This window comes from Odocoileus virginianus, unplaced genomic scaffold (assembly GCF_023699985.2).
Source record: "Odocoileus virginianus isolate 20LAN1187 ecotype Illinois unplaced genomic scaffold, Ovbor_1.2 Unplaced_Scaffold_5, whole genome shotgun sequence".
NCBI classification, from domain to species: domain Eukaryota; kingdom Metazoa; phylum Chordata; class Mammalia; order Artiodactyla; family Cervidae; genus Odocoileus; species Odocoileus virginianus.
This window is the reverse complement of record NW_027224267.1, coordinates 2934544-2959109: the sequence shown is the minus strand read 5'-3', so window position 1 is coordinate 2959109 and position 24566 is coordinate 2934544. Positions and strand designations below refer to the sequence as shown.

The window sequence follows — 24566 nt, the reverse complement described above, 5'->3', positions numbered from 1 at the left end:
GCGGCCGGCGGGGCGGGGCGAGGAGCCGGGTCCGGGGGGCGGGCGCGGCGGGCGGGCGCGGCCTGCAGCCGCCCGCGTGGTCTGCGCGGCGCCCGCGCCTGGAAACAGGAGGCCGCCGCGCCGGAAGCCCCGCCCGCGCGCGCGCCCTGTCCCCGCCCGGTGGAGCGGCTGCTGGCGCGGCGCGGCGGCTCGGCACGGCGGCGCCCGGGCGCAGGCGAGCGGGCGGAGCGGCGGACGGCGCCCAGGCCGCGCCACGCGCCGGGCTCGCGGCGGAGCGCGCCGGACTGGTCGGGGCCCGCGGCCGCCCGCGCCTTTCCATGGGCAGCTCGCACTTGCTCAACAAGGGCCTGCCGCTCGGTAAGGCCGCGCGCGCGCATTTCCGGCCGCGGGGGCGGGGCGGGGCGGGGCGGGGCCGCGGGGGCGGGCGGGGCGGGCGCGGGCGCCGGCTTTTGTGTGCGTGTGCGCGTGCGCGCCGGCGTCCGCGCGCCGGGGGCCGGGGCCGCGGGGGGCGCCGTGCGCATGCGCGGGCTGCTGCGTACGAGTTGGCCGCCGCTCCGACCGGCGGTGCCGCCGTGCGCGTGCGCGTGCTGCTGCGTGCGCGTGCGTGCCGGCGTCCGGGGGGGCGGGGCTGGAGTCAGGGGCGCCGTGCGCGTGCGCGGGCTGCTGTGCGCGAGTGCGCGTGCGCCACCGCCCCGCCCGCCCGCGCAGGTGACACAAAGGGGTGCGGGGCCCTCAGGACCGTCGCGGCTGAGACTCCGCGCCCAAGGCGCGGGCCCTGTTGGCCTGTCCGCCCTGTGGTCCCGGCTGGCGGGATTCCTGCCAGCGGGGCTCCGCAGGGAGGCCGGGCGCGCCGGTGGCCCCTCGTCCTCTAGGGCCGGGCCGTCCGGGGCTCTGCGCCCGTGGGCGATGCGGACCCTCTGTTGAAACGTCTGACTTGACGAGGCGGCGGGGGGCGCCGTGCCGGTCACCGGTGGAGGTGACACCCGCCCCGGGCCCGTGTCCGCCCGTGACCGGATGGTTGTGGTCGCGTCCGTCTCACCTTGTCCCCCCCTTGCTTTGTCAAGTGTGGGGGGCAGGCACCCTCCGTGCCCGGGCGGCGCCCCGAGCTTGCGACCGGGGGGCGGCCCGCGGTGGTGCTTTGCTGGCCGCCGCGCTCCGCCCACGTCGGGCCGGGCCGTGTCCACCTGTCGCGCCCCCCCTATCAGGCCTAGCTCTCCCGGCCGGGGCCCCCTCACGGTGGGGGCGCGTCCGGTCGGCAGCGGAGGGGCCGCCCCCGCCGCTTCCCGTGCCCCCGCCCTGCCCCCGGGAGCCCAAAGACGGGGCCCCGGGCTGCGAGGTCTGTGGACGCAGGAGCAGCCGCGGGTCCGGGCAGGGCTCCCTCTGGCCTGTTCCTGCCCGCCGCAGAGGGGCCCGTCGGCCCTGGGCTTGCCGGGAAGGCGGCCTGTGGCGGGCAGCCTCTGAGCTGGGAGCTTGGCGGGCAGCCTCCTTTCCGGTGATGATCTTCTCTGTGGTTGGTTAGGACAGGCTCGCTGTTGGGACGTGCGATGGGATTGGTTTTCTTCCGAGTCCGCCCTGAGGAGTGATACCACCCCTCCTGCTTCTCTGGATGACTGGACAGTTGGGTCTGCACATGAGGGATCCAGAGTGGGGTCTGCAGGTCCTATCTCATGGGGGCACCTTCTCCCTCTCCAGGACCCCCTCCCCCCACCCCGTCTCACATGTATGTATGCAGAGACAGATATTCAGGAGAAAGTTCGTCTCCAGCAGTGTGGACGCTTGGCGTGCCCTGTGGGTCAGCATCCCCGAGCCTCTGGGCGAGTGGTTGCAGCAGGCAAGAGCACAGGCCTGGCCCTCAGGGAACCTGTGCTGAGCCCCTGACCGGTGCATAGTCGTGGACTTCTGGCGCTCCTGTGTCATGGCTGTACAGTGGGGATGGAGCGTGAGAAGTGGGGTCACGTGACTGAGCGGGTGCCACCTGTCAGATGGAGGGGCAGGGTGGGGGACAGGGGGAGGGTGCTAGGGCCTGGAGGGCAGGGGGCAAGGCTCAGGGTCTCTCTGGAGTGCAGCACTGCCTCTCTGGAAGGCAGGAAGGTGACCTTCGGAGTCACAGTTTGCATCACAATGAACTGCCCCCCCCCATGTTCTTTGATGTGTATGAAGTTATTCCTGGGACTCTTAGCAGCTTGAAGGTAGCAGGACACGTGCACACAGGTGGGCACGAGGGAAGATGGTGGAAGAGGTGAACTCACGTGGGGAAGAGTCTTCGTGACGCACTCATGCCTTTTATCATGGCTTTTATCTGGCACATGTATACCTTTTGGTTTCTGAGGAGTTGAGAGGACACCGTGGCGTGAGGCTGACTCTGGCGTGTGGTCCTGCTGCAGGCGCTGTGAAGCCCTGCGTGCCCGGGGGGGCCCCCTGACCTTGGCTGCAGGGGCTCAGCACCCAGCAGAGGCAGACCTGGCCCGTTGGTATGGCCAGACCCCTGCCCATACGGCTGTGCTGGCGGTGGGGGTGGGCTGGAGAAGGCCTGGCTGCTGCTGGCTCTCAGACAGCGACAGGGGTGGGCCGGGGGCCTCGGTATGTCAGAGGTGTAGCTGGTGGTCAGCCGAAGGGCACGTCCTGACCGACGGGCCGGCTTCGCAGAGGAGGATGGGGAGGTCCCAGGGGGCAGTGACGCGCGCATTTCCTGCTGCTGAGGTGTGGGCACGGGACTGCGGTGACCAGGGAGCCACAGTGTGCAGGCCAGAGGCCTGGTGGAGCGTAGGGGGGGTGCGGGGCCAGGGAGATGGCTGGCAGACTGGATGTGGGACCAGGGACACTGTTCGTGGCTACAGAGTTTGGAGCTTGAGTTTGAGGAGGCAGTTCCTGGGGCTGGAGAGGAAGCAAGGGCTGTTTCGTGGTGAGCTGTGGGTGTATTTACTTTGCAGTGCTCGGTAGCACTGCACCAGGAGGTGTGAGCCAGCCCATGACCCTGACTCAGTGCTGTGGGAGCGGTGAGGCCTAGGGCCGGGTTCTCAGGAACCCTAGGCGTCCTGCAGATGCAGGGATGTGCTATGATCAGTCTGGAGGCTCAGCGACTCCGGTGACCCCGGAGTCTGCCAGCCGCAGCCCTGGTCCCTCCTAGAGCAGCCGCACCCTGGGGACTGTGCCCGAGGATGCGGCTCAGGGCGTGGTGGCTGGGGTGGGGCGGGGCGGGGTAGAGTGGCCGTCCAGTGGGTCGCCGCGCGCCCAGCACGTGGAGGAGGCAGGAGTGAGCGCGAGATGGTGCAGGGTGTATGTCCCCCACGCAGCTCCCCGCTGTCGGCATCACACCTCAGTGTGGCTGTCAGAGTCGCAGCCTAAGTCCCCTGCCTTCCCCTCTAGTCCTTTCCATTCCTCCATCCCCTTTTGCTGCTATGTGGTGTCGCTCCAGGGCACCGTCTGCCTGTCCCAGGGTCTGGCAGGGGTGTCAAGGTGGCTGTCTGCTGGGCCTTCAACAGTGTCCTCCGTCCTGTTGAGCCCGAGCTAGGCAGTGGCTGGTGTGGACGTCCACCTCGGCCCCGCGGGTCCAGTCATCACCCTCTCCCAGCATTTGCGTGGGAGCCGGGGGAGCTCAGGGCCATGTCTAGCTCTCAGGGGAGCCTCCTTTCTCACCGGCTGCTGCGTCCCCTGCCCCTCACTGTTCCGCTGGATGCAAGCGTGCGCACTGGGCACTGCTCCCCGGGATCGGCCCCTGGCTCCCGTGACCACGCCGCCCACGTGCCTGTCCTCTGTCCTCTGCCGCGGGGCCAGTGCAGTCCCTGCGTCAGGCTGGTCATCAGAAGTCCCTCCCTCCCCACGTGCTTACCGAGTGCCCCCAGCAGCCCAGCCCTGCAGGGCCTGTGTCCTGCTCTCAGGGCCCCAAAGATCAGCTGGCACCTGCGTCCATCCCTGAGCGGGACCAGGGAGGCTGGGGGGCTGGTGAGACTGGGAGGAAAAGGAGAACGAAGTCTAGTGGGGAGGCTGCGGCCCAGCAGGTGCAGTCCCTCTCCCTCCAGCAGGTGTGCCTGTCTCCCTGCCCCCACCCCTCCCCCCGGGCACACCCACCCCGAGCGCCCACAGCACCTCCGAGGTCAGCAGGTGCAGGGAGGGAGGGGGAGGGGGCCAGGCTCCGTACCCAGGGCCCTGGGTCTGGGGCTGACCAGGACGGCGTGTGGGTACCTGGGAACCCGGGGCTGTCATGAGGTGACCCGCCTGCCCCTCGGCTGCCCCGCCGCTGAGGGGACAGAGCCTCTGCTTTGGCAGGTGCCCTGGCTGTCAGCCGCCTGCCCCCAGATGGCCTTTCCCCACGGTCACTGGAGTCACCCGGGGGCATGGGGCGTCCCCATCGCCTCTGTCCCCCGAGTTTCTTTGCAAGGAGCCAGCTGTGCATCCCACCTCCAGACAGGGCCCAGTTTCTGGAGAGGGTGAGGGGCAGGTGAGTCTGGAATCTGCAGGGTAGGGGACCTCTGGCCATGACCCCTTCCCCTGGTGTCACTCCTGCCCCTGCCCCCCCGGCGGGGAGGGGCGCAGACCTCCGTGGCTCTCCCGAGATGGGCGGGCCGAGAGCAGGAGCCCCTGAGACTTGTCCAGTCAGGGTGGGGTTGGGGGCCCAGCAGGACAGCCCTGCACCCACAGGGGGTGTGGGACGTGTCTTGGTGCCACGCGCGGGGCCATGCCTGCTGGCTTCGCTCCCTGCAGGCGTCCTCCATCCTCTTTAAAAGGGCGCCATTTCCTCAGAGGCCGGGAGGCGCCTGGCAGGGTGCACAGGGCGGGGTGACTGGGGGGGCCCTGAGGCTAACTGCTGGTCTGCCCCGGGCGTGACCGCGACCCCCAGCCTGTCCCTGCGGCCTTGTGTTGGGCGGTCCCGTCAGTATCCTGAGCACTGAGGTCACTTATGGGTGCTGTTTGCCTGTTTCTGGAAACCAGGTGGGGCTTAGCGTTTTCACCCCACGAGTGTGCCCAGTGCTAGCCTGGAAATTTCTCTCGACCACGGTCTTGCATTATTTCCAGCACAATTGGACAGTCGAATCCCCAAGTCTTGGCCGCTGGAAGCTGCCGTCCTGCCCACAGGGTCCTGGGCCCAGCACGGAGCAGTGCCCGCTGGAGGGCAGCTCCGGTCTGCGTTGGCCTGAGCTCTGCCCGGGGCTCTCCGCCTGTCCAGACTGGCGCCCGAGCCCACAGTGGGTGGGCACCCCTGCCCCACGGGGAGGGACGTGCCAGCCCCTTCAGGCTGCTCAGCGCAGCAGGGCTTCCTTGTGAGGCCGTTTTCACGGCGGGCGGGCCGGCGGTGGGCACAAGAGCCCAGGGTCCTGGCTGCCGCAGCGGGGCCAGGAGCGCACTGCATGGGGCCGCGCGTGAGGGGCAGAGCCCGGCCCTCGGTGGGCGGGATGCAGGTGACCGGGGGCCACGAGTGACCGTGTAGGCCCATCGGGCACCCCCCGCTTCCTGGTTTCTCTGGGGTTTAGGGAGGAGGCTGGGGGAAGCCTCCTGGCAGATGGCTGGCTGTAACCCCCCTGGAGTCCCACCACCTGCACACGCAGGTCTCTGCGGGCAGAGGGCAGCACACAGGCTGGCCCGACTCGGCCGTGCGGAGGTGACCGCACGTCTGCCCCGTGCTGCCCCTGCAGTCTGGCTGGCTGAGGTCCTGAGTGCCCTCTTCCGGCCCTGCCTGTCGGAGCACGGGTGGGGCAGGGGGCCATCGCAGCCGGCAGAACACCCCCCGCCCCTGGTTGTGATACCATCATTGGGCGTGAAGCTGGGGCCCCAAGGCAGCTCTGCTGAGCCTGGGAGACCCCAAGGGGGGCCAGCGTCCCTGGCAGCCAGCTTGCCACCTGGCTGGGCACCCCCCTGCCCGTCCCTGTCCCCGAGCACCTCCTGAGAGGCTGGGCCCGGGGGCCTGGGGGCTGGTGGTGAGGTTGCTGTGGTTCTTTGGGGGTGGTGTCCTGTCCGGGGCCGTGTCTGTGGTGCTGGGGGGACACCTGCTGTCTGACAGCTGATTGAGGACAGTTTTCACGGAGTGAAGTTAAGGCAGAGGAGCATCGCTGTTTCCACGGAAACACCGATTTCCCGTGTTTTGTGGTTTCAGAGAGGAGCGCGGCTGCTCTATGTGAGGGGAAGCCAGCGTGTGTCTCAGGCTCAGGTAGCACGGCCCTAGGTCACCGAGTCCTTTCACACTGGGGCTGCCGTCCACTATGCGGGGATGGGACCTGGGCCCAAGGCGTCGTGACCCCCACTTGTGGGCATGTGGCAGGTGGCACATAGGACCCAGGTGCAGGGGGGCTTCAATCCACGCAGCCACGTGGGGGTGACCCCCAGGCCACACGGGAGCTGGTGATGGGAGCGGCTTGGGTGCTGGATGCCCGTCAGTTGGTGGGCCCGGAGGGGAGCAGGCTGTCGATGGAGGGGCTGTTGACAGTGGGCGGCCCCTGTGCCATGGTCTGGGTTCGTGGCCTGGCTGGCTGGCCAGGACTTGTTGGGAGGGGCCAGATCAGGAAGGACTCGGGCACACCCAAGGTGTGGGTTGTGACTGGTCGCCTGCCCTTGGAAGGGCTGTGTGCAGATGGGAGGTGGGGGTGGGGGAGCCTCTGGACGTCACTGTCCGTGGGGCCTGGAGCCTGTGGGGCTGGTGAGCTGTACAGCCTGGGGCAGGGTGCGAAGGCCTGGGTTCGTGGCCTGGCCGGCTGGCCAGGACTCATTGAGAGGGGCCAGATCAGGAAGGGCCTTTCCTGGTGGCTGGTGTGAGGGGGACAGGCGCCTACGGTCCGCCCCGTGCTGGGAGTGGCCCCACCCTGAGACAGTGGGGCGGGGGCTCGGTGGTCTACGCTCACCCCCATCCTCTGATCCTCAGCCCACGTCCCCGATGGCGTGTGACCCATGTGCGGGCCCCATCACTGCCCGGCCATGCCCCCTGGAGCTGTTTGGGGAAGGCCGTGCCTGAATCCAGCCCCAGCCACAGGACGCTACCCAAGGGGGCCAATGTGCTCACTGGCCTGGGGAGCCCCCACCTCCAGCTGCGAGAGGGGTGTCCAGGTCGGGGTCTGCACCCCGGGGGCTCTCCCCAGCAATCCCCATGGAATCCCAGTCTGCTTGCCCCATCCCAGGCCCAGGAAGCGATGGGCCCCATGAGACAGAAGCTTCCAGAACTGGCCACAAACCTGCTCCCTGAGTTGTCCACCCTCCACCCCTCCCAGCTCATGCACAGGGTGATGTCCGGGGGGGTCCCGGGCATGTGGATGCGACCTTTCGGGGTGAGCCTCTAGCCTCTGAGTCCTGGCCATAGCTGGCTGGTTGCTCCCACGCCAGGTGCCGCCTGGCGCCGCGGTTCGAGGCTGCGGGGACCGGGCTCGGGGGTCCAGTTGGGCCTCAGGGGTGCTTAACGTGTCTCTTGTGTTTGATTTTTAGTCAGACTTTGACCCGGTGCGGGCTTCGGTGGTCGCCGTGGACGGGCGCCTAGGCGCTTTGGTTCGAGACAATTAAAGACGTGGGATGAGGACGCAGTGACAGGCCGCGGTTCTGCCAGGGGATTCTGAAGACAGCCGCTTTGAGCCGTTGAATTCATGGTCGTGGGAGCCGTGCCCATACTGAGAGATGGCAGGTTGGTTCGGGCTTGGGAAGGTGAGGCTGCCCAAGGAGGAGGAGCCGCCCCTGGTCACCGAGTGCGTGGGGTCAGGCCAGGGACACCCCAGGGGCCCTCACCATGGCCCTGGGCTTTGCTTCTGGTGAGGGCCCCAGGGGAGGTGCCGGCCAGGCTGCAGGAGGGAGCAGGCTTCTTGGGGCCTCCCCGCAGGCTCGCTGTGGCCGGGGGTCACTGCCACCCCGGCCCCGCTGGGCAGTGTCCTCTGGTGGGGCTCCCATCCGCGTGCCCCCCGATTGGTGTCTGATGGGGCTCCCGTCCACGTGCCCCCCGATCGGTGTCTGGTGGGGCTCCCGTCCGTGTGCCCCCCGATCGGTGTCTGGTGGGGCTCCCGTCTGCGTGCCCTCGGGTCGGTGTCCTCTGGCGTTTCCCATCTGCATGCCCCCCGATCGGCGTCTGGTGGGGCTCCTGTCTGCCTGCCCCCACGTCGGTGTCTGGCGGGGCTCCCGTCCGCCTGCCCCTGGGTCGGTGTTCTCTGGCGGGGCTCCTGTCCGCGTGTCCTGCCAGCTGGTTCACTCAAGGCTCTGCCAGCGCCTTCTGGCCAAGAGGCCCCTGGACTCGAGGGCGTGGTTCTCGGGGCTGCGTGGGTCGGGGTTTGCGAAGTTGAAGCTGAGCGCGGCTGTGGGTGGGCGTGTGTCATACGTCGTGAGTGATGTTCCTTAGTGAGACATTCTGTTCTCTGGGGGAGCTGGAGAGACCAGGGCGGTGGTGACTGTGTCCCCCGCAGACGGAGGGGCCTGGCGCTCTGCTGGGGGTGCGGGGTCGGGGTCCCATACGGGCCGTGGAAGCGGCTGCCTTGCGTGTCTGCCTGGGCCTCAGGCAGAAGGAGGGAGTTTCTGACAGCTGTTCCCGGGCTTGTTTCTGGAGGGGAGGTGCTCAGGCTGCTTTCCCGCGTCTTAACGTTCTGCTGCCTTTGCTGTTTCTGCTCTTCAGACCTGCGGGTAGAGGTGGTCCTTGCTGTAGTCGGCTGGGTCCCTCTCGGGTTTGGGGCAGTGACGCTGCAGCCTGGGCTGAAAGAGAAACATGAGGCACGCCCGCGAGACGCCACGGTCCAGCTTGCGTGTCTGACGCTGGCTGGAGTGCAGGGGGCCTGGGGCTCTGTTCCCTGGGGCCCTGATTTGTGGTGGGGGCGTCACCGCAGTCAGCAGCCCCTCAGGTGGCAGTGAGCTGTAGCGACCACCCCTGGTGTTTAGTTTAATTTTCGACGAAGATTCCAGCGGCTGGTCGCACAGAACTGGAAGTCCTCGGGATGGGCTGCATGATGTCCGCGGCGGGTGGGCTGAGGTCCCAGCAGGGAGCTGAGCGTCTGGCACTGTCGTTGCAGGCGTCCGACCTCCGATCATGAATGGGCCCATGCACCCCCGGCCCCTGGTGGCACTGCTGGACGGCCGGGACTGCACGGTGGAGATGCCCATCCTGAAGGACGTGGCCACGGTGGCCTTTTGTGACGCGCAGTCCACGCAGGAGATCCATGAGAAGGTACGGCGGGTAGGCGGGCGGGGAGCAGGCACCTCCTGGCCTGTCAGGAGGCGTGGGGACGTCTCCGTTGTAAACAGTTCTTCCCCAGAAAGTGGCCCCTGGGGCTCAGCTGCGGTGGGTGGTGCTGGCAGGGGATGGGGTCTCTCCCCCCACCCCCACACTGATGACAGTGGCGGTGGTCGCCGGGACGCCCTGATCTGTGCCGTGTGGTTGCACCTCTCACGAGTCGAGTCCTGGAAGCTCCAGGCTCCCCGGGACGGGAGCACATTGATCTGGTTTCTGTCTACAGTCCCAGCCGACCAGACTTCAGAGCCGCCTCTCCCCCGAGTCAGCTGGGGAAGCTGGGAGCCCACAGGGCTGGGAGAGGCCCAGCTGCTGCGGGAGAGAAGGCGGCGCTCGGCCCGCGCCCGCCGGGCCGGACACCGGTCGGGCTGCAAGTGGCGGCTGAGAGGCTGGGTGGCGTTGGCACCTCATGGGCCAGCGAACATGGAGCCCTGCTGGATCCCGGCTCTGGGCTGGGCTGCTGGAGAAAGGCTGTGCTGGAACCAGACCTGCCCTCGTGTCCACATCTGGCCTGGACCACCCACAGCAAGCCTTGAACGTGGGTGATAGAGCCCCCGCCCTGTGCCTGGGAGGCTGGCAGGAGGAAGAGGATGGTTCTCTGTGGGGAGAGGCCGTCAGCCTGGGCCCCAGGTCATCAGCAGATCATGGGCTAGCGCGACGCCAAGCACACACAGACGAAGATAACTGGGCCGCAGGGGAGGAAAGAACTGAGTGAGGGCATCCGCTCAGACAGTAAAGCATCCGCCCGCAACGCAGGAGGCCCAGGGTCGATCCCTGGGTCAGGAAGATCCCCCGGAGAAGGGAATGGCAGCCCACTCCAGTATTCTTGCCTGGAGAATCCCATGGCAGCCCACTCCAGTGTTCTTGCCTGGAGAACCCCGTGGACAGAGGCTGCAGTCCATAGGGTTGCAAAGAATCAGACACAACTGAGAGAATTAAAAAAAACCTGAGTGAAAGCAGAGACAGTCAGGATAGGGACCCCATGAGGCCAGTGGGGTGGTTGCTGCCACAACCACCATGTGGAGACCGAGCCTGAGCCGTCAGGAGGGGCCGAGAGCAGAAGGGGCGTGGGGAAGGTCTAGAGCTGCAACAGCAGTGCTGATGTGAGAGAGAGCAGACTTGCCGGCCACTGGGCAGCTGTGGGTGGGAAGGCGGCCGGCGGTGGGCAGAGGCTCCGGGTGAGGGCCCGAGGCAGGAGCCAGCTTCCCGCAGGAACCTCAGGGACCCAGGGCGGAGACGGGCCAGGAGCAGAGCTGACAGGGCGGCGGACGTCAGGTGAGAGGGGGCGGTGGCCCCTGGAGCTCGGGTGGGTGGGCCCCCGAGCAGAACAGGCCTGGGCCGCCTGGCCGGCGGGCCCACAGCCAGTCTGTCTCCTCGAGAAGCAAGCCCCATGTCCACACGGACCTGTCCGAGAGCCCCCAGTGGCTGGCTTTGTGCCTCGTGGCTGGAACCAGAGGGAGCCAGGCTGCCTTCAGCCCCGGGCCCCGGGCCCCCGGTGCCCACTCGGCCAGGAGAAGGAAGAGGGAGCAGGGCACTGGCCTCGGCCAGCAGGGGCGGCTGGTCCTCAGCCTGGCCGTCTCCGTGACTGGGAGGCCGAGGTGCCGGGTTCACGTGCTGATGGGAGGGTGTTCTCTCTGTGGCAACGGTAGTCCTGCGTGGAGGCAGCGGCTCCTCTGATAGAAAGTGACCCGTGGGCAGCTTCCTGTGAGTCTTACGCTGTTTCACACTGAAAAGATATGTTTAGAAAAACCAATAGAGATAAAAAAGAGATAATACAGGAAGAAGTTTTAAAAAGTCATAAGCAGCTCTTCCCTGGTGGTCCAGTGGTTAAGACCTGCCTGCCAATACGGGGGACACAGGCTCAGTCCCTGCTTCGGGAAGGTTCCACGTGCGCAGGAGCCCGCGCACCACTCCCAGAGAGCAGCCTGTTGGCTGGCACCAGAGACAGCCCGCACACAGCTGCATAGACCCAGCACAGCCAAGAGTGAATCACCCCATCAAACCTAAAAACTGAGCAATGTTAAAACAAGTTTTGCCGATGAATTGGAAACCTAAGACAAAACGTGTCACCTAAAATTGTAAGTTACTAAAACTATTTCAACCAGTTACTATAAAACCCAAATAAGCTCCTCAGTAGGCCCCTAGGCAGGGGCAGGGCCCTCAGCTCCGCAGCGAGCTCTGCCCACCCCCAGCCCCTCCAGGCAGGCGGCAACCCCCGCCAACCGGCCCTCTACATCCTGAAACCCACGGGAGCCACGCCGAGGTCTCTCGCCTGTCCGAGAAGAGGCGGAAGACGTGTCCGGGGGACGGAACCTTCTGCTTCCGACGGAAGAGACGTTAGGGCCACGTGACTTGCCCTCAGGCCGGAGGGACGCCTGACTTCCCCGCGGCTCGGCACGCGTTGAGAGCGAGCCCCAGGAGAGCCAGAGGAGCGCTGGAAACTAAATACAGGAGCGAAAGATTTACATTTTAGCAGGAAGCTTGGAAGACGTCGTTCTGGGAAGCCCAGAGGGAAGGTGGAAGCGATGGGGAACTTGGAGAGACGCAGACTCCCTGGGGCGCCAGGCCCTGTGCAGCCGCCCTCGGGGGCTCCCGTTTCTGCCCCCCGCTTTGAGCCAGGGGTGCCCAGTGCCCCAGTCCTTCCGGGGGCACTGCAGCCTGCATGTGCAGAGCCGCTGTTCCTCTCCCTGCCAGGCCTGGGTGGCACAATGGCGCCGCGTGCACCTGCCAACACAGCCGCGGGCGACGCTGGTCTGATGCCTGGGTCGGGAAGACCCCTGGAGAAAGGAGCGGCCACCCACTCCAGTGCTCGTCTGCGAGGTCCCGTGGACAGAGGAGCCTGGCGGGCTACAATGCAGGGGCCGCAGAGTTGAGCACAGCCCAGCAGCGACCAGATGTGCCGGCTGGAGCCTGGGCAGCCACCCAGACCTTGAGGGGAAGCTACGGGGAGCCTGGGAACAGCGGGGCGGCAAGACAGAAGTCCAGGACCCTGATGGCTATGGAGCTGATGGGGTCCCTAGCCCACCTGGCTGCAGGCACTGGGGAAACACCAGCTTGTCTTCATAGCTGGTTGGATGCTGGACGTTTTCACCACAATGTGAGAGAAACTTCAGAGCTGAATGGAGGCTCCCATGTTCCCACCATGAGCCCAGGACAAGTGTCAGGGGCCCCCGGAGGCCCTGGTTCAGGGTTCAGGCTTCAGCATTGCCAGGGTGGGGGACGAGAACCAAAGTGGCCCCAGGTGGGTGTGCTGATCCTGGGAGAAGGGTTTCAGCTGGGATTGCTCCCCCCTCCCTGGCACACAGACCCTAAAGGGGTGTCTCGCCCCTCGGCTGCTCCCTCTGAAGCTCTTAGGGGAAAGTCAGGCCCCCATGAGGTGGAGGTGGCTGTGGAAGAGAGAGGCCTCAGGTCCCGTTGAGGGCTGGGCCAGCTGGGAAAGACAGGCACGCTCAGGGGAGGGTCACAGGGCTCCAGTGGGGACCTGGTCAGCGGAGTCCCAGCACGGACGTGCCGAGGCCGCGTGAGGCAGCACTTACAGTGTAGGGAAACTCCGAGCAAGGTGTGCCGCCGGGGGCCCGCTCAGGGGACCTGCGGGACACTGGCCAGGCCCCGTGCACACACCACACCCGGGGGTGAGAGGCGCGTCCGCAGGGGCCGGCCCCCTGCCCACCCCGGCCAAAACCAAGTGCGGCCGCTCTGCAGGTCACATGTGGAGAGCAGGGGCCGTCTGGCTGTGAGGCAGTCCAGCAGTCTCCCCACAAAACAAATCACACAGAACAGGGAAGAAAGGGGGGTGATGGAGGGATGCCGCAGCGCGCACACTGTGGGATTAGCAGCAAACAGACCCCTCAGCGGGCAGGAGCGAGACAGTCCCAGCGGAGAGTAGGCAACAGAGGGGTGTGGACAAAGCCCAGCAGCCTGCAGGAGCAGGTGGCCCGTCCCCACCCTGGGGGCTCACGGACGCCGGGGCAGCTCCCCTCATGCTATCTGGTGGTGCTCCGGCAGGCCCCCGAGAGTCTGGGCTGCAGTCTTCAGCCCAGTCCTTCCACCTGGACTGTCATCCGGAAACCCCTGGGGCTCTCTGGGAGTCAGCCCTGAGCCTCACTGAGGGTTTGTGCACACACACGTGTGTGCGTGCATGTCTCTGTGCATGTGTCTTTTTGTGCACGCGTCTGTATGTGCATATGTGTGTCTCTGTGTGCAGCCATCCATATGTGTACACGTGTGTATGCATGTGTTTCTGTGGGCAGGTGTCTGTCCGTGTGTCTGCGTGCATCTGTGTGTGTGTGTGTGTGTGTGCAGGCGTCCGTATGTGTGCGTGTGTACATGTGTGCACGTGTCTCTCTGTGCGTGTGTGCATATGTGTTTCTGCATGCAGGTGTCCATATGTGTGTGCGTGCATCTGTATACACGTGTGTATGCACGTGTTTCTGTGGGCAGGTGTCTGCGTGCATCTGTGTGTGTGTGTGTGTGTGTCTGGGCAGGTGTCCATATGTGTGTGCGTGCATCTGTGTATACACGTGTGTATGCACGTGTTTCTGTGGGCAGGTGTCTGCGTGCATGTGTGTGTGTGTGTGGGCAGGTGTCCATATGTGTGCGTGTCCACATGTGTGTGTGTGTGAGACGCTAGGAGGGGACCCTCGAGGTGAGGAGATGCCTAGCCCCCAGCCACGCCTTGGCCCACTTCTGGGCTGGTGCCCGGTGAGCGCCTTTGGGGCCCCGCTGCTCCCAGTGCTCGGCCAGGCAGGCCTGTCACCCCCGTGGGTTTGACAACATCGAGTTGGTGACGAGCTGCTCACACAGAAGGTGGAGGTTGGTGGGAGTGGACCCTGGAAGCTCAAGGGCATACCAGGAGTGTTGTGGCCACTCTGCAACCAGGAAAAGGGTCACAAGGAACCAACAGGAGTGGGGCCCAGGGCCTGGATGGGGTGCAGTGGCCCTGCGGTGGGCTAACCCTGAGGTTGGTGCACTGTGGGGCTACCCTGGGAGGCGTCCGGGCTCCCTTCTGAGAATGCTGCACCTAGGACTGGTTCCAGGGATGCTTGGTAGAAAAATGACCAGGCGTGGAAAAAGGGATAACCCAGAACCGTATGTGGGTGAGCCATACCAGAAGTTCAGTTCAGTTCAGTCGCTCAGTCCTGTCCGACTCTTTGTGACCCATGGACTGCAGCACGCCAGGCCTCCCTGTCCATCACCAACTCCCAGAATCTACCCAAACCCATGTCCATTGAGTCGGTGATGCCATCCAACCATCTCATCCTCTGTCGTCCCCTTCTCCTCCCACCTTCAGTCTTTCCCAGCATCAGGGTCTTTTCAAATGAGTCAGCTCTTCGCATCAGGTGGCCAAAGTATTGGAGCTTCAGCTTCAACATCAGTCCTTCCAGTGAACACCCAGGACTGATTTCCTTTAGGATTGCCTGGTTGTATCCCCTTGCAGTCCAAGGAACTCTCAAGAGTCTTCTCCAACACCACAGTTCAAAAGCATCACTTCTTCTGCACTCAGCTTTCTTTATAGTCCAACTCTCACATCCATACATGACTACTGGGAAAACCACAGCCTTGACTAGATGGACCTTTGTCGGCAAACTAATGTCTCTGCTTTTTAATATGCTGTCTAAAGTTAAAGCTAAAATCACGGTGCCCACCGGCGTGTGCCTCATGCAGCACACGTGATGTTGGGATCTCCAGGTGCTGGATGGGTGGTGCTGATGGGCGGACGTGCCCGGGGTGGTAACAGCAGGACCAGAGCCCGAAGAGGTTTGCAGGGAGCCACCCGTCACCTCAGGGAGACCAGTGGACACATGGGGAGCTGCACGGTCTCCCAACTTTAGAACCTTCCAGACAGCCCCGGACCATGCCTGCTGCCTCGCAGCCCAGGACGCTCAGGGCCCCTTCCCACCCCGCCTGCCTCAGCCCGCCCCCCGACACACACCCCTGTCTCAGCTGTGGGCCACACGCATCCCGCTGTCCAGGCCAGACCAGGCTTCACGCGGGGCCTCCCCTCCTGACGCTGTCAGCCATGTGTCTGCCTCTCTGGTTCCAGCATCCACCCGCCCACAGTGGGCACTGAGCTCTGTCCACACACAGCCCGCCCCCAGCCCTGGGGGCCTCCTCACAGGCTGGCCACACGGCACAGGGCGGCCGGAGGGGCCTTCCCGGGGACCTGCCGGCTGAGCCCGCCCCCTCGCCATCCATCCCGCCCTGGCCGCATGCCCTACCCCATGCCCCTGCCCACCCCACGTGCTCCCACAACCCCTCTGCCTCTGATGCCCGCCCACTGCCCCATGCCGTGCTCACCAGGCCTGCATCTGACCCCCTCCTAGGAGGCTGGGGCAGCTGTCAGGACTCGGCATGGTCCCATCGGCCCATTCGTGTCCCGGGGCTGGGATCCCTGGGTCCTCTGAGCAGGGAGGGCCTGAGCCAGTCTGGCGGCACCTGTCTGCTCCCTGCAGGACCAGGCCCTGGGCCCTCTGCCCTGCTGATGGCTGTCTCTGCCTTGGACCTTTCTCCCCCTGGGGGGTGTCTTCTGGGCCCCATCGGCCAGTAGAACAGGAAGGAAGGCCACGCCAACCTCAAGGAAACTGCATTCTGGGGGGCCCCGTGATCGTAGGAGAGATGAGCCCAGGGCTGTTTCCTGTCTGAGAGGCTGCTGGCTCCTGCCTGGGGTCCCCCCCTCAGCACCTGCACCCCGCACTAGCTGCATCTGCCATGGGCCAGCTGCTGCCTCAGCCCTGTGCGGTTTCGGGAGTCCAGCAGCCTCCACCCCATGGGGGAGCCCGGGTCAGCGAGGACACTCGGTCCAGAGAGGGGCGGGAGGCTGACAGTCCCACGGGTTTCCCGTGGCCTCTGAGACGTCGTGGATTGTACTGGCCCATCAGGGAGGGGTAGACCAGGTCCCCAGCTGCGGCAGGTCCTGGAGTCCCTCATGCCTTGGCTCCAGGTAGCCCAGCTCCAGGGCCCCGCCCTTAGGTCCCTGGCTGTTCTGAGCACATCTGGAGCAGACCCTCATCCCGGGCTATGGGCTGTGGCCCCAACCCCAGCCAGGCATGTCTCACTGGTGGCCTGGTGCTAGCAGCAGCGGCAGGGTGGGTGGGGCCATGCACGCACGCAGGTAGGGGCTTTGCACGGGCTGCAGCTGTGGGCAGACCCCACGGGTGGGGAGATCTGTGCGCCAGGCTCTTAGGAGACCCTGGCAGCTACCTGCTTACATGGGTTTCACTTGGGGCGGCCCTGCTGAGATGCACACGCCCTCCCTGCAAGCATCCTCAGCCCCGTTGGATGGGGCGACGCTCCACAGGGCACAGAGACCGAGCTTTCAGGCCCCTCGCTGGGTCTGCGCTGGCCAGGCCAGCCTCTTGGCCGAGCGCACATGAAACCTGTGCCCACCCTCGACGCCCCCGACCCTTCCTGGGGGAGCCGCCTGTATGGTGACAGCGAGGGGTGGCCACGTCGGCCCCTCCCAGCGTGAAGGGTGCTGTGCTCACTGCTGCGTGTTCACTGCCTGGGGACTGGGGGCCACTGCCCAGGGTGGGGGCCCCGTGGTGGCTCTCTTCGGGGAGCAGGTCGTGTGTGGCAGCATGGCTCCCCTTTCCATTGGGGGCGCTGGGGGTCTCGGGTCCTCCCAGTGCCATCGTTTTCTATCTGTTGCAGCGTCTGGTGCCCAGGGAGAGGCAGCCCCCTCCCCACCTCCCTGTCAGTCAGGAGAGCCCTGTCCCCTCTGTAGACCCGGCAGGTGTCCTTGGCGTGTCTGCTGGGTCACCGGCACCCTCGGGTCACGGCAGGGGCTCAAGCGGGGACCGGGCCGCCTCCCACCCGGACAGCCTGCTGTGCCCACGGGGCGCAGGCTGCTCAGGGCAGCGCCAGTCACCACGCTTCCCTTGCTGCAGGTCCTGAATGAGGCCGTGGGTGCGCTGATGTACCACACCATCACGCTGACCAGGGAGGACCTGGAGAAGTTCAAGGCCCTGCGGATAATTGTGCGCATTGGCAGCGGCTTTGACAACATCGACATCAAGTCGGCTGGGGACCTAGGTAGGCCGCTGGGGACCTAGGTAGGCCCTGGGGACCCTCCCCCACAGCCCTGCCTGCTGCCCCAGGCACGGCCTCGCTGCTTTCGGTCCCGTCCGTTGATTCTCAGCACCTGCCTGCGCGGAGGGGGCCTGGGGGCTGGCATCCACGCGGCTGTCCACGTGTGGGCCCCGTACCAGCTCCCCTCAGGCAGATGCGGGCTGGCGGCACTGCCCCTCAGGAGGCTCGGGCCTCGGGCAGCGCGCCCGCCCTCCTGCGGTACCCCCGGGGACCCGGGCAGGGGCCTCCGTCCAGGGGCAGCCGACACGTTTGTGTCAGGGTTCTCACGTCCTTGTTCATGAGATGGGCCGGGAAAGGAAGTGTGTGCACGCTGGTGTGCATATGGGGGGTGCCTGTGCTCGTGTGCACACACCCTTGAGCACACGTGTGTCTCACACTTGTGAAAACAGACTTACTTGGGCTCTGTTGGGGAGTTTCCTGCCTGCTGTGATGCTCAGGTCTCTCCTTTTCCTTTGTGTTGGTCACCACCTTGCGGGAGGTTAGGACTCAGTCAGCCACGTCACCTGGTCACTGACAGCTCAGACCTGCAGAGTGAGAACCGCTTGCATGGTCAGCGGCCTTGCCTCTCAGGGTTCACCCTGCAGGTGCCCACGGAGCTCTGTCACCCCAGTGTCCACCCCACGCAGTATCTCCTGTCCCCACACGGCATCCACCCCGTCTCCTGTCCCCACGCTGCGTCCACCCCGCCATCTCCTGTCCCCACGCAGCATCCATGCACTGTATCTGGCAGTGTCCACCCCACTGTCGCCCGGCAGTCCAGGTGCTTTCTGAGCCGGCGTGTCCCTGGGCCTCATTCTTGCTGACGGAGCTGGGCCTCTGTGCCTCTCGATTTCACCAGCCGGGGCTCTGTCCTTCATCCAGGGACGTCTGGGCTGTGCTGGGTGGTCCTCCCCTCCAAAGCCCTGCGGGGCCTCCTGTCTGTTGGGTGGCCGGCCGCCTTGCTTCCGAGTCTGATGGGGACTCCAGCTCTTCTTGCTCAGTCTCCCACGTACCCCCCACCCCGTCCTCCCTTGTGCTGAAGGGATGGGGAGGCCGCTGCTCAGGGCGGAGTGGCCTGGCTGAGACCCGTTCCACGAAGGTCCAGTGGCCTGTGGTCCAGGCGGGCAACCCCCCCCCCCCCCCCGGCCTCTGTCATCCCCACCTTGTCTGCCTGTTGGACCCACGGGCAGCCTTCCCCCAGGGCAGGGGCAGGTACCTGCCTTGATCTGGTCTCCAGGCCAGGACATGTCCCTGGGGCTGCCTAGGACCATCCCAGTGATGGCCCTGTGTGTCTTTCATCTCCAGGCATCGCCGTCTGCAACGTGCCGGCCGCGTCCGTGGAGGAGACTGCCGACTCCACCATGTGCCACATCCTCAACCTGTACCGTAGGACCACGTGGCTGCACCAGGCGCTGCGGGAGGGCACGCGCGTCCAGAGCGTCGAGCAGATCCGGGAGGTGGCCTCCGGAGCCGCCAGGATCCGCGGGGAGACCCTGGGCGTCATCGGACTAGGTGCGCTGGCCTCCACCCCGCAGGGGCCTGTGGACCGAGAGGCTGGCTGGGCTGTTGGCGGGTACTCCACCTGGGGCGTCTGTCCAGGCAGGAAGCAGCACTGGGTAACCGGGTCTCTTAGCTGCCCCAGGAACAGCAGGTGGGGCCACACGCCCACCCGGGTGTTAAGTGCCCTTAGGGTCACATGTGCCCTGTGGCTGGGGTCACAGTGCTCTATGGGCGGGGGCACACATGACCTGTGGGCGGGGTCATGTACCCTGTGGGCGGGGTCACACGTGCCCTGTGGCCAGGGTCACAGTGCTCTGTGGGCGGGTCATGTACCCTGTGGGCGGGGTCACAGGGCTCTGTGGGCGGGTCATGTGCCCTGTGGGCGGGGTCACAGGGCTCTGTGGGCGGGTCATGTACCCTGTGGGCGGGGTCACAGGGCTCTGTGGGCGGGGTCACAGTACTCTGGGCCGGGTGCTGCGTGCCCTGTGGGCGGGGTCGTGCAAAAGCTCAGGGCTGTCAGGTGGGGTCGAGGCGTCTGCCCTGAGTCCTGCCCGGGGTGGAGGGAGGCTGCTCGTTGTCTCCCTCGCTGGCTCTCGTGCCCTGCAGGCTGGCGCCCTGGGCTCAGGTAGCAAACCAGGGAGCAGAGAGGTGCTGGGGTCAGAGGTGCTGGGGTGGGGCAGGCCTCTGGGGTTGGGGAAGCGGGGGAGGGCGAGTGTGGACAGAGTGGCCTGCCCTGCCTGGGGGCATAGCTCCTGTGCCCCCATCTGTGATCCCCAGGGTTCTCCACGGCAGAGGCCCCGCCTGTGCAGCCGTGGGGAGCTGCAGGGCAGAGACGCACCTGCGTTAGCTCAGGTCAGGTCCATGAAGTCTGAGGACGTGGGGATGTCCCACTCCTGATGTGACTTGCTGTCCTGCTGGATTGCTCACACAGACACCAGGGCTGGTCAGAGACCCATAGCTACGCGAGCATCCTGCACCCAGCAACGGGGCCCCTGTGCCTGGAACCAGCCAGGGTGGGACCAGTGGGTCCGCTCGGCGTGATTGATGGAGGAGGAGGAAGGGGTGCCGGGAGGGTGGGGCAGATGGGTATCCCTGGCCAGTGGGTTTGGGGCCACATCCCGTCTAGGCACTGTTGGTGCAGACACCACGGAGTGGTCAGGCCCTGGAGGCCTCATCCTCACAGGCTCCCGGTCGTCCTTGGAAGCCGTCAGAGCTGCCCTGGGGGCCGCGGCCCTGGCTGTCTGCTCCTGCCCTCCCTGCGCCCCTCTCGGGACCCCCAGAGCCTGTGTTCCGGTTCCCTCGGCCTGAAAGCAGAGCGGTGGCCCCGGGGGTGTGCGCTGAAGCAGGGGTCTCCGGTGCCTGTGTCACTTGCAGAGGCCAGGGTCGCAGCCGTGGTGGCCCTGCCCGAGACGCTGCGTGCGGCTCCCAGGGACCCAGGGTCGCAGCCGTGGTGGCCCCGCCCGAGATGCTGCGTGCGGCTCCCAGGGACCCAGGGTCGCAGCCGTGGTGGCCCCGCCCGAGATGCTGCGTGCGGCTCCCAGGGACCCAGGGTCGCAGCCGTGGTGGCCCCGCCCGCTACGCTGCGGCGGCCCCCAGGGACCCAGGGTCGCAGCCGTGGTGGCCCCGCCCGAGGCGCTGCGGCGGCTCCCAGGGACCCAGGAGCTGTGCACTGGCAGCTGCCAGATCCAGAACTCCACTTTCCACGTTTGTTCATAAAAATGGAAGTCCTCTTTGGGCTTCCCTGGGTTTGAGGAGCCGGGTGCCGCAGTGAAGTGGCCGAGCGGGGGCTTCTGGCCGCGTCGCCCACCCGCAGAGTGAGAGGCTGCTCCAGCCCCCGTGGTGCTGCCTGTGGCAGGTCCGCTGGCCCGCTGGGCTCCCACGCTCCCCAGACCCCGGCCCTTCTCCCTGAAGCCTTGTTCCCCACGCGCCCACTGCCTGGCCTCTGAGCAGGAGCCCGGGTGACGCCCTCTCCCCCCAGGGCGCGTGGGGCAGGCGGTGGCGCTGCGGGCTAAGGCCTTCGGCTTCAACGTGCTCTTCTACGACCCCTACCTGGCGGACGGCACGGAGCGGGCGCTGGGGCTGCAGCGGGTCAGCACGCTGCAGGACCTGCTCTTCCACAGCGACTGTGTGACCCTGCACTGCGGCCTCAACGAGCACAACCACCACCTCATCAACGACTTCACAGTCAAGCAGGTCTGCGCCGCGGCCCCGCGGGGGGGTGGGACAGGGCGGCCTAACCCTGCGTGGCCCCGCCCGGGTCGGGCCTTTCAAGTGGCAGTGTATACACAGGCCTCTGTGTTGTGAGCACGTGCAGTGCACACACCTGGGTGTGGGCAAGTTTGAATGACAGTGGCCCTCCACGTGTGTGCACATAGTTGTATAGAGGTGTGTGTATACATGTTTCTAAGCGTGTGCAGTTGCGCTTTGCATTTGTGTCTGTCCACACGTGTATACACACACAGACACACATGGTTGGGCTTCCCTGTGGCTCAGCTGGTAAAGAATCTACCTGCAGTGCGGGTGACCTGCTTCCTGGGTTGGAAAGATCCCCTGGAGAAGGAAAAGGCTACCTACTCCAGTATTCTGGTCTGGAGAATTCCATGGACTCTATAGTCCACGGGGTCACAAAGAGTCAGACACAACTGAGCGACTTTCACACATGTGTGCAGGTGCATGCACATGTGGTTACATATATTTCTGTGTGTGCATGGGAATGCATGCACATTCTTGTGTGCACACGTGGAGCCCTGACTGTTGTCTGCCCCAGGCCCCCAGCCCTGTGGAGGGTGAGGCCGGACACCATTCCCACGTGCTGGGCTGGCCTCTGGGGGTCAGGGAGTTGGTCAGGCCAAGCAATCCGTGAGAACCAAGTGAGGCCTGGACAGACAGGAGCCTGCCAGGGAAGAGCCCTGTGCCCACGGACGGCCTCCTGAGCCCCTCGAAGCGGGGGGGGGGGGCTGCCTTGGGGTGAAATCGGGGTCATAAGGAATGCCCCATCTGGAGCAGGGGGAGCCTCCTTCTCAGAACTAGCGAGGGGGTGCCTTCAGGTCCACCGTCTGTCCTTCCCAGATGAGACAAGGGGCCTTCCTGGTGAACACAGCCCGGGGCGGCCTGGTGGACGAGAAGGCACTGGCCCAGGCCCTGAAGGAGGGGCGGATCCGCGGCGCGGCCCTGGACGTGCATGAGTCGGAGCCCTTCAGGTGCCTCCCGCCGGCTCCTGGGGCCCCTGGCATGGTGCCCGCCCTGCTCATGTCCGGCGCTAGCCTGCGTCTGGCCTGGTGGGGGTGGGGCGATGCCCACACATGGTTTCCCAGCCCTGCCTTTGCGCAGCCTGAGGTTGGCTTAGGGTAGACCTTCCTCCAGGGCCAAGCCGGGTCTCAGTGGGATGGGAGCTCAGCCTTGCGGGCCAGGACAGCCCGGGGTCCTGCACCTGGGGGAGGGGGAGGGCTGAGACCAGGGCCCCCTGCCAAGTGTCCGAGGCCGCAGGCCCCCAGGTGGCTGTGTGTAGACGCCCCGGCCGAGAGGCGGTCGGGCATCAGGGCCCGGGGGTCCTCACCCCTGGAGCCTGCAGGGGTGTTCAGGGGGCCCAGGTCTGAGAGCTCAGTCACCTGCAGGGGGCTGGGCGTGTCCCCAGTTGAGACCCTCCCCACTGCGGTCAGGGAGGGGCTGGGCAGATCTGACAGATTGAGGGGGGGTGGGCTCGGCCAAGATTAGGCTCTGACCTTTAGCCTCTGACCTCTGTGCAGCTTTAGCCAGGGCCCCTTGAAGGACGCGCCCAACCTGATCTGCACCCCGCATGCGGCCTGGTACAGCGAGCAGGCCTCCATCGAGATGCGTGAGGAGGCGGCCAGGGAGATCCGGAGAGCCATCACAGGTGGGCGGGTCGGGGCCGCGTCCGGCAGGGTGTGGGGCATGGGAGTCGGGGTGGCCCCAAGCTCTTGCAGGGGTCACGTCTGTCTGTGGGCGGGACCGTGGGGGCGGGGCACGGGTGGGGCCTTGGGGGCGGGGCCGTGGGCCGTGGGGGCGGGGCACGGGGGTGGGGTGCAGAAGGAGATGAGAGCCACCAGGACCTGACATTCCCGCGCCGCAGACCCTGAATGCAGGGGCTCTTGGCGTCGCATCTGTGGTGCTCCTTTGCGGTCCTGGGGGTTCGTGTGTCTTTCTGCCCACCTTTGACAAGGTCTGCTGTGCGTGTGAGCGTCCTGGGTGGGCCCGTCAGCTCTGAAACGTCCGGTCTGAGCAGGCACCAGTGAGCTGAGGTCACCTGCCCGAGGCTGGGGGTCCATGAGCTTCGAGGGGGACCCTTGCCTGACAGGCAGGGCCCACTCTGCCTGAGGGCCATGCGCCTGTGGGGGCGGCCCTGTCCCCGTCAGAGCCCCCCTGGGTCCTGGCGGCTGCGGGACGCAGGCCCCATCCTTTGCTCCCTGCGTTTCCCAGGCCGGATCCCCGACAGCCTGAAGAACTGCGTCAACAAGGACCACCTTGCAGCCGCCACCCACTGGGCCAGTGTGGACCCCGCCGTGGTGCACCCCGAGCTCAACGGGGCAGCCTACAGGCAAGCGGGGCTCTGGGCCCCCTGGCCGTGGGCAGCTGGGGCACGCGCGCCGGAGCGGCAGGCAGCCTTTGGGGTGGTGGACGGGGCGCCGTCCTGGGTCTCGGCTGGAGGGAGCGGGGCGGGGCTGGACGGGCGCCCCGCCCCCCCCCCCCCCGGGCTCACGCGCCACCTCTTCCCCCAGCAGGTACCCCCCAGGCGTGGTGGGCGTGGCGCCCAGCGGCATCCCGGCCGCCGTGGAGGGCATCGTCCCCAGCGCGATGTCCCTGTCCCACGGCTTGCCCCCCGTCTCCCATCCTCCCCATGCCCCTTCTCCCGGCCAAACCGTCAAGCCCGAGGCGGATAGAGACCATGCCAGTGACCAGTTGTAGCCGGGGCGGAGCTCTGCGGCCGGGGTGCCGGCCGAGCCCTGGACGGGCGTGTGTGGCGCGCTGCCTGCGGTGGCCGGGTCTCCAGAGACGGGCCGGGCGCCAGGGCTGAGCTGGTGCCGCTGCCCGCGTCGACTGTAGTTGTCCCGTCCGGAGGGCCGGCCGCGCCCCGAGTCCTCCGCGTCCTCATTCAGCAGCAGAAGTTAGTAGTTCACTCTCCCCGAATGTCCTCGTCTGTGTACAGTCTCTAGAACATCACAGGTGTGTTTGCTCAGCTGTCGGCAGGAGAGCCGGGGCAGCTGCGGCGCTGCTCACGGCCGTTCCTCCTGCGTGTGGAGCACCCCAGACAGGCAGTTGGCAAACTTCTCAGGACAATGAATCCTTCCTGTTTTTCTTTTTACGCCACACAGTGCATTGTTTTTTCTACCTGCTTGTCTTATTTTTAGAATAATTTAGAAAAACAGAACCAAGGCTGTCTTTCCTAACTTTGGCATGAACCCCTTGTTTCCAACGAAGACGGCATCACGAGGCAGCCGGGTGGAGCGCGCGGCCTCTGTCTGGCCGCGGGTGCGGCGCCCGGCCCGTGGTGCCGTCCTGCTGATGTGGTAGGCTAGCAATATTTTGGTTAAAATCATGTTTGTGACCGTAACCATTTGTATGAATTATTTTAAAGAAATAAAAGTCCCAGAAAGAGCCGGCACGCCCAGCCTGTTTTAGCGGCTTTGTCTCATGGGGACACTGGCGGGGTCAGGCCTCTTCTCGGCCAGCGGGGGTGGCCTCGGAGCTGGACGGGCAGCTCTGGGGTGGCCCATGCTGGGCTCTGCTTCCTTTTGCTTCGGAGCCGCTTGACCTTTGTGTCCTTACTGGAACCTGGGGGTCCTCACTGCTCTGTGTTCAGCGC

General features: G+C 66.0%; 1 protein-coding gene across 3 annotated transcripts; it reads left to right on the top strand.

Moving 5' to 3' along the window:
- Positions 1 to 168: 168 nt before the first annotated feature.
- Positions 169 to 24356, top strand: CTBP1 (C-terminal binding protein 1). 3 transcript variants are annotated; one of them, XM_070462491.1, is made up of 10 exons: positions 170 to 357; positions 7405 to 7597; positions 8961 to 9115; positions 17065 to 17209; positions 18551 to 18757; positions 20724 to 20938; positions 21815 to 21945; positions 22492 to 22619; positions 23183 to 23300; positions 23482 to 24356. In XM_070462491.1, exons 2-10 carry the CDS (start codon positions 7591 to 7593, stop codon positions 23666 to 23668), a joined length of 1293 nt encoding a protein of 430 aa, XP_070318592.1. In that variant the 5' UTR covers positions 170 to 357; positions 7405 to 7590; the 3' UTR covers positions 23669 to 24356. The 3 variants fall into 3 exon arrangements, with proteins under 3 accessions (XP_070318591.1, XP_070318590.1, XP_070318592.1); XM_070462490.1 differs by lacking the exon at positions 7405 to 7597 and having other exon boundaries at positions 169 to 357; positions 23485 to 24356; XM_070462489.1 differs by lacking the exon at positions 7405 to 7597 and having other exon boundaries at positions 169 to 357.
- Positions 24357 to 24566: the final 210 nt, after the last annotated feature.

What these genes read in the sequence shown, in the direction of transcription:
- CTBP1 (XM_070462489.1), top strand. Translation starts at nt 318, where the DNA reads ATGGGCAGCTCGCACTTGCTCAACAAGGGCCTGCCGCTCG. An exon ending in CCTGGGCGTCATCGGACTAG is followed by an intron (nt 18,758 to 20,723) that starts GTGCGCTGGCCT and finishes CTCTCCCCCCAG; the next exon opens with GGCGCGTGGGGCAGGCGGTG. An exon ending in CTCAACGGGGCAGCCTACAG is followed by an intron (nt 23,301 to 23,481) that starts GCAAGCGGGGCT and finishes CTCTTCCCCCAG; the next exon opens with CAGGTACCCCCCAGGCGTGG.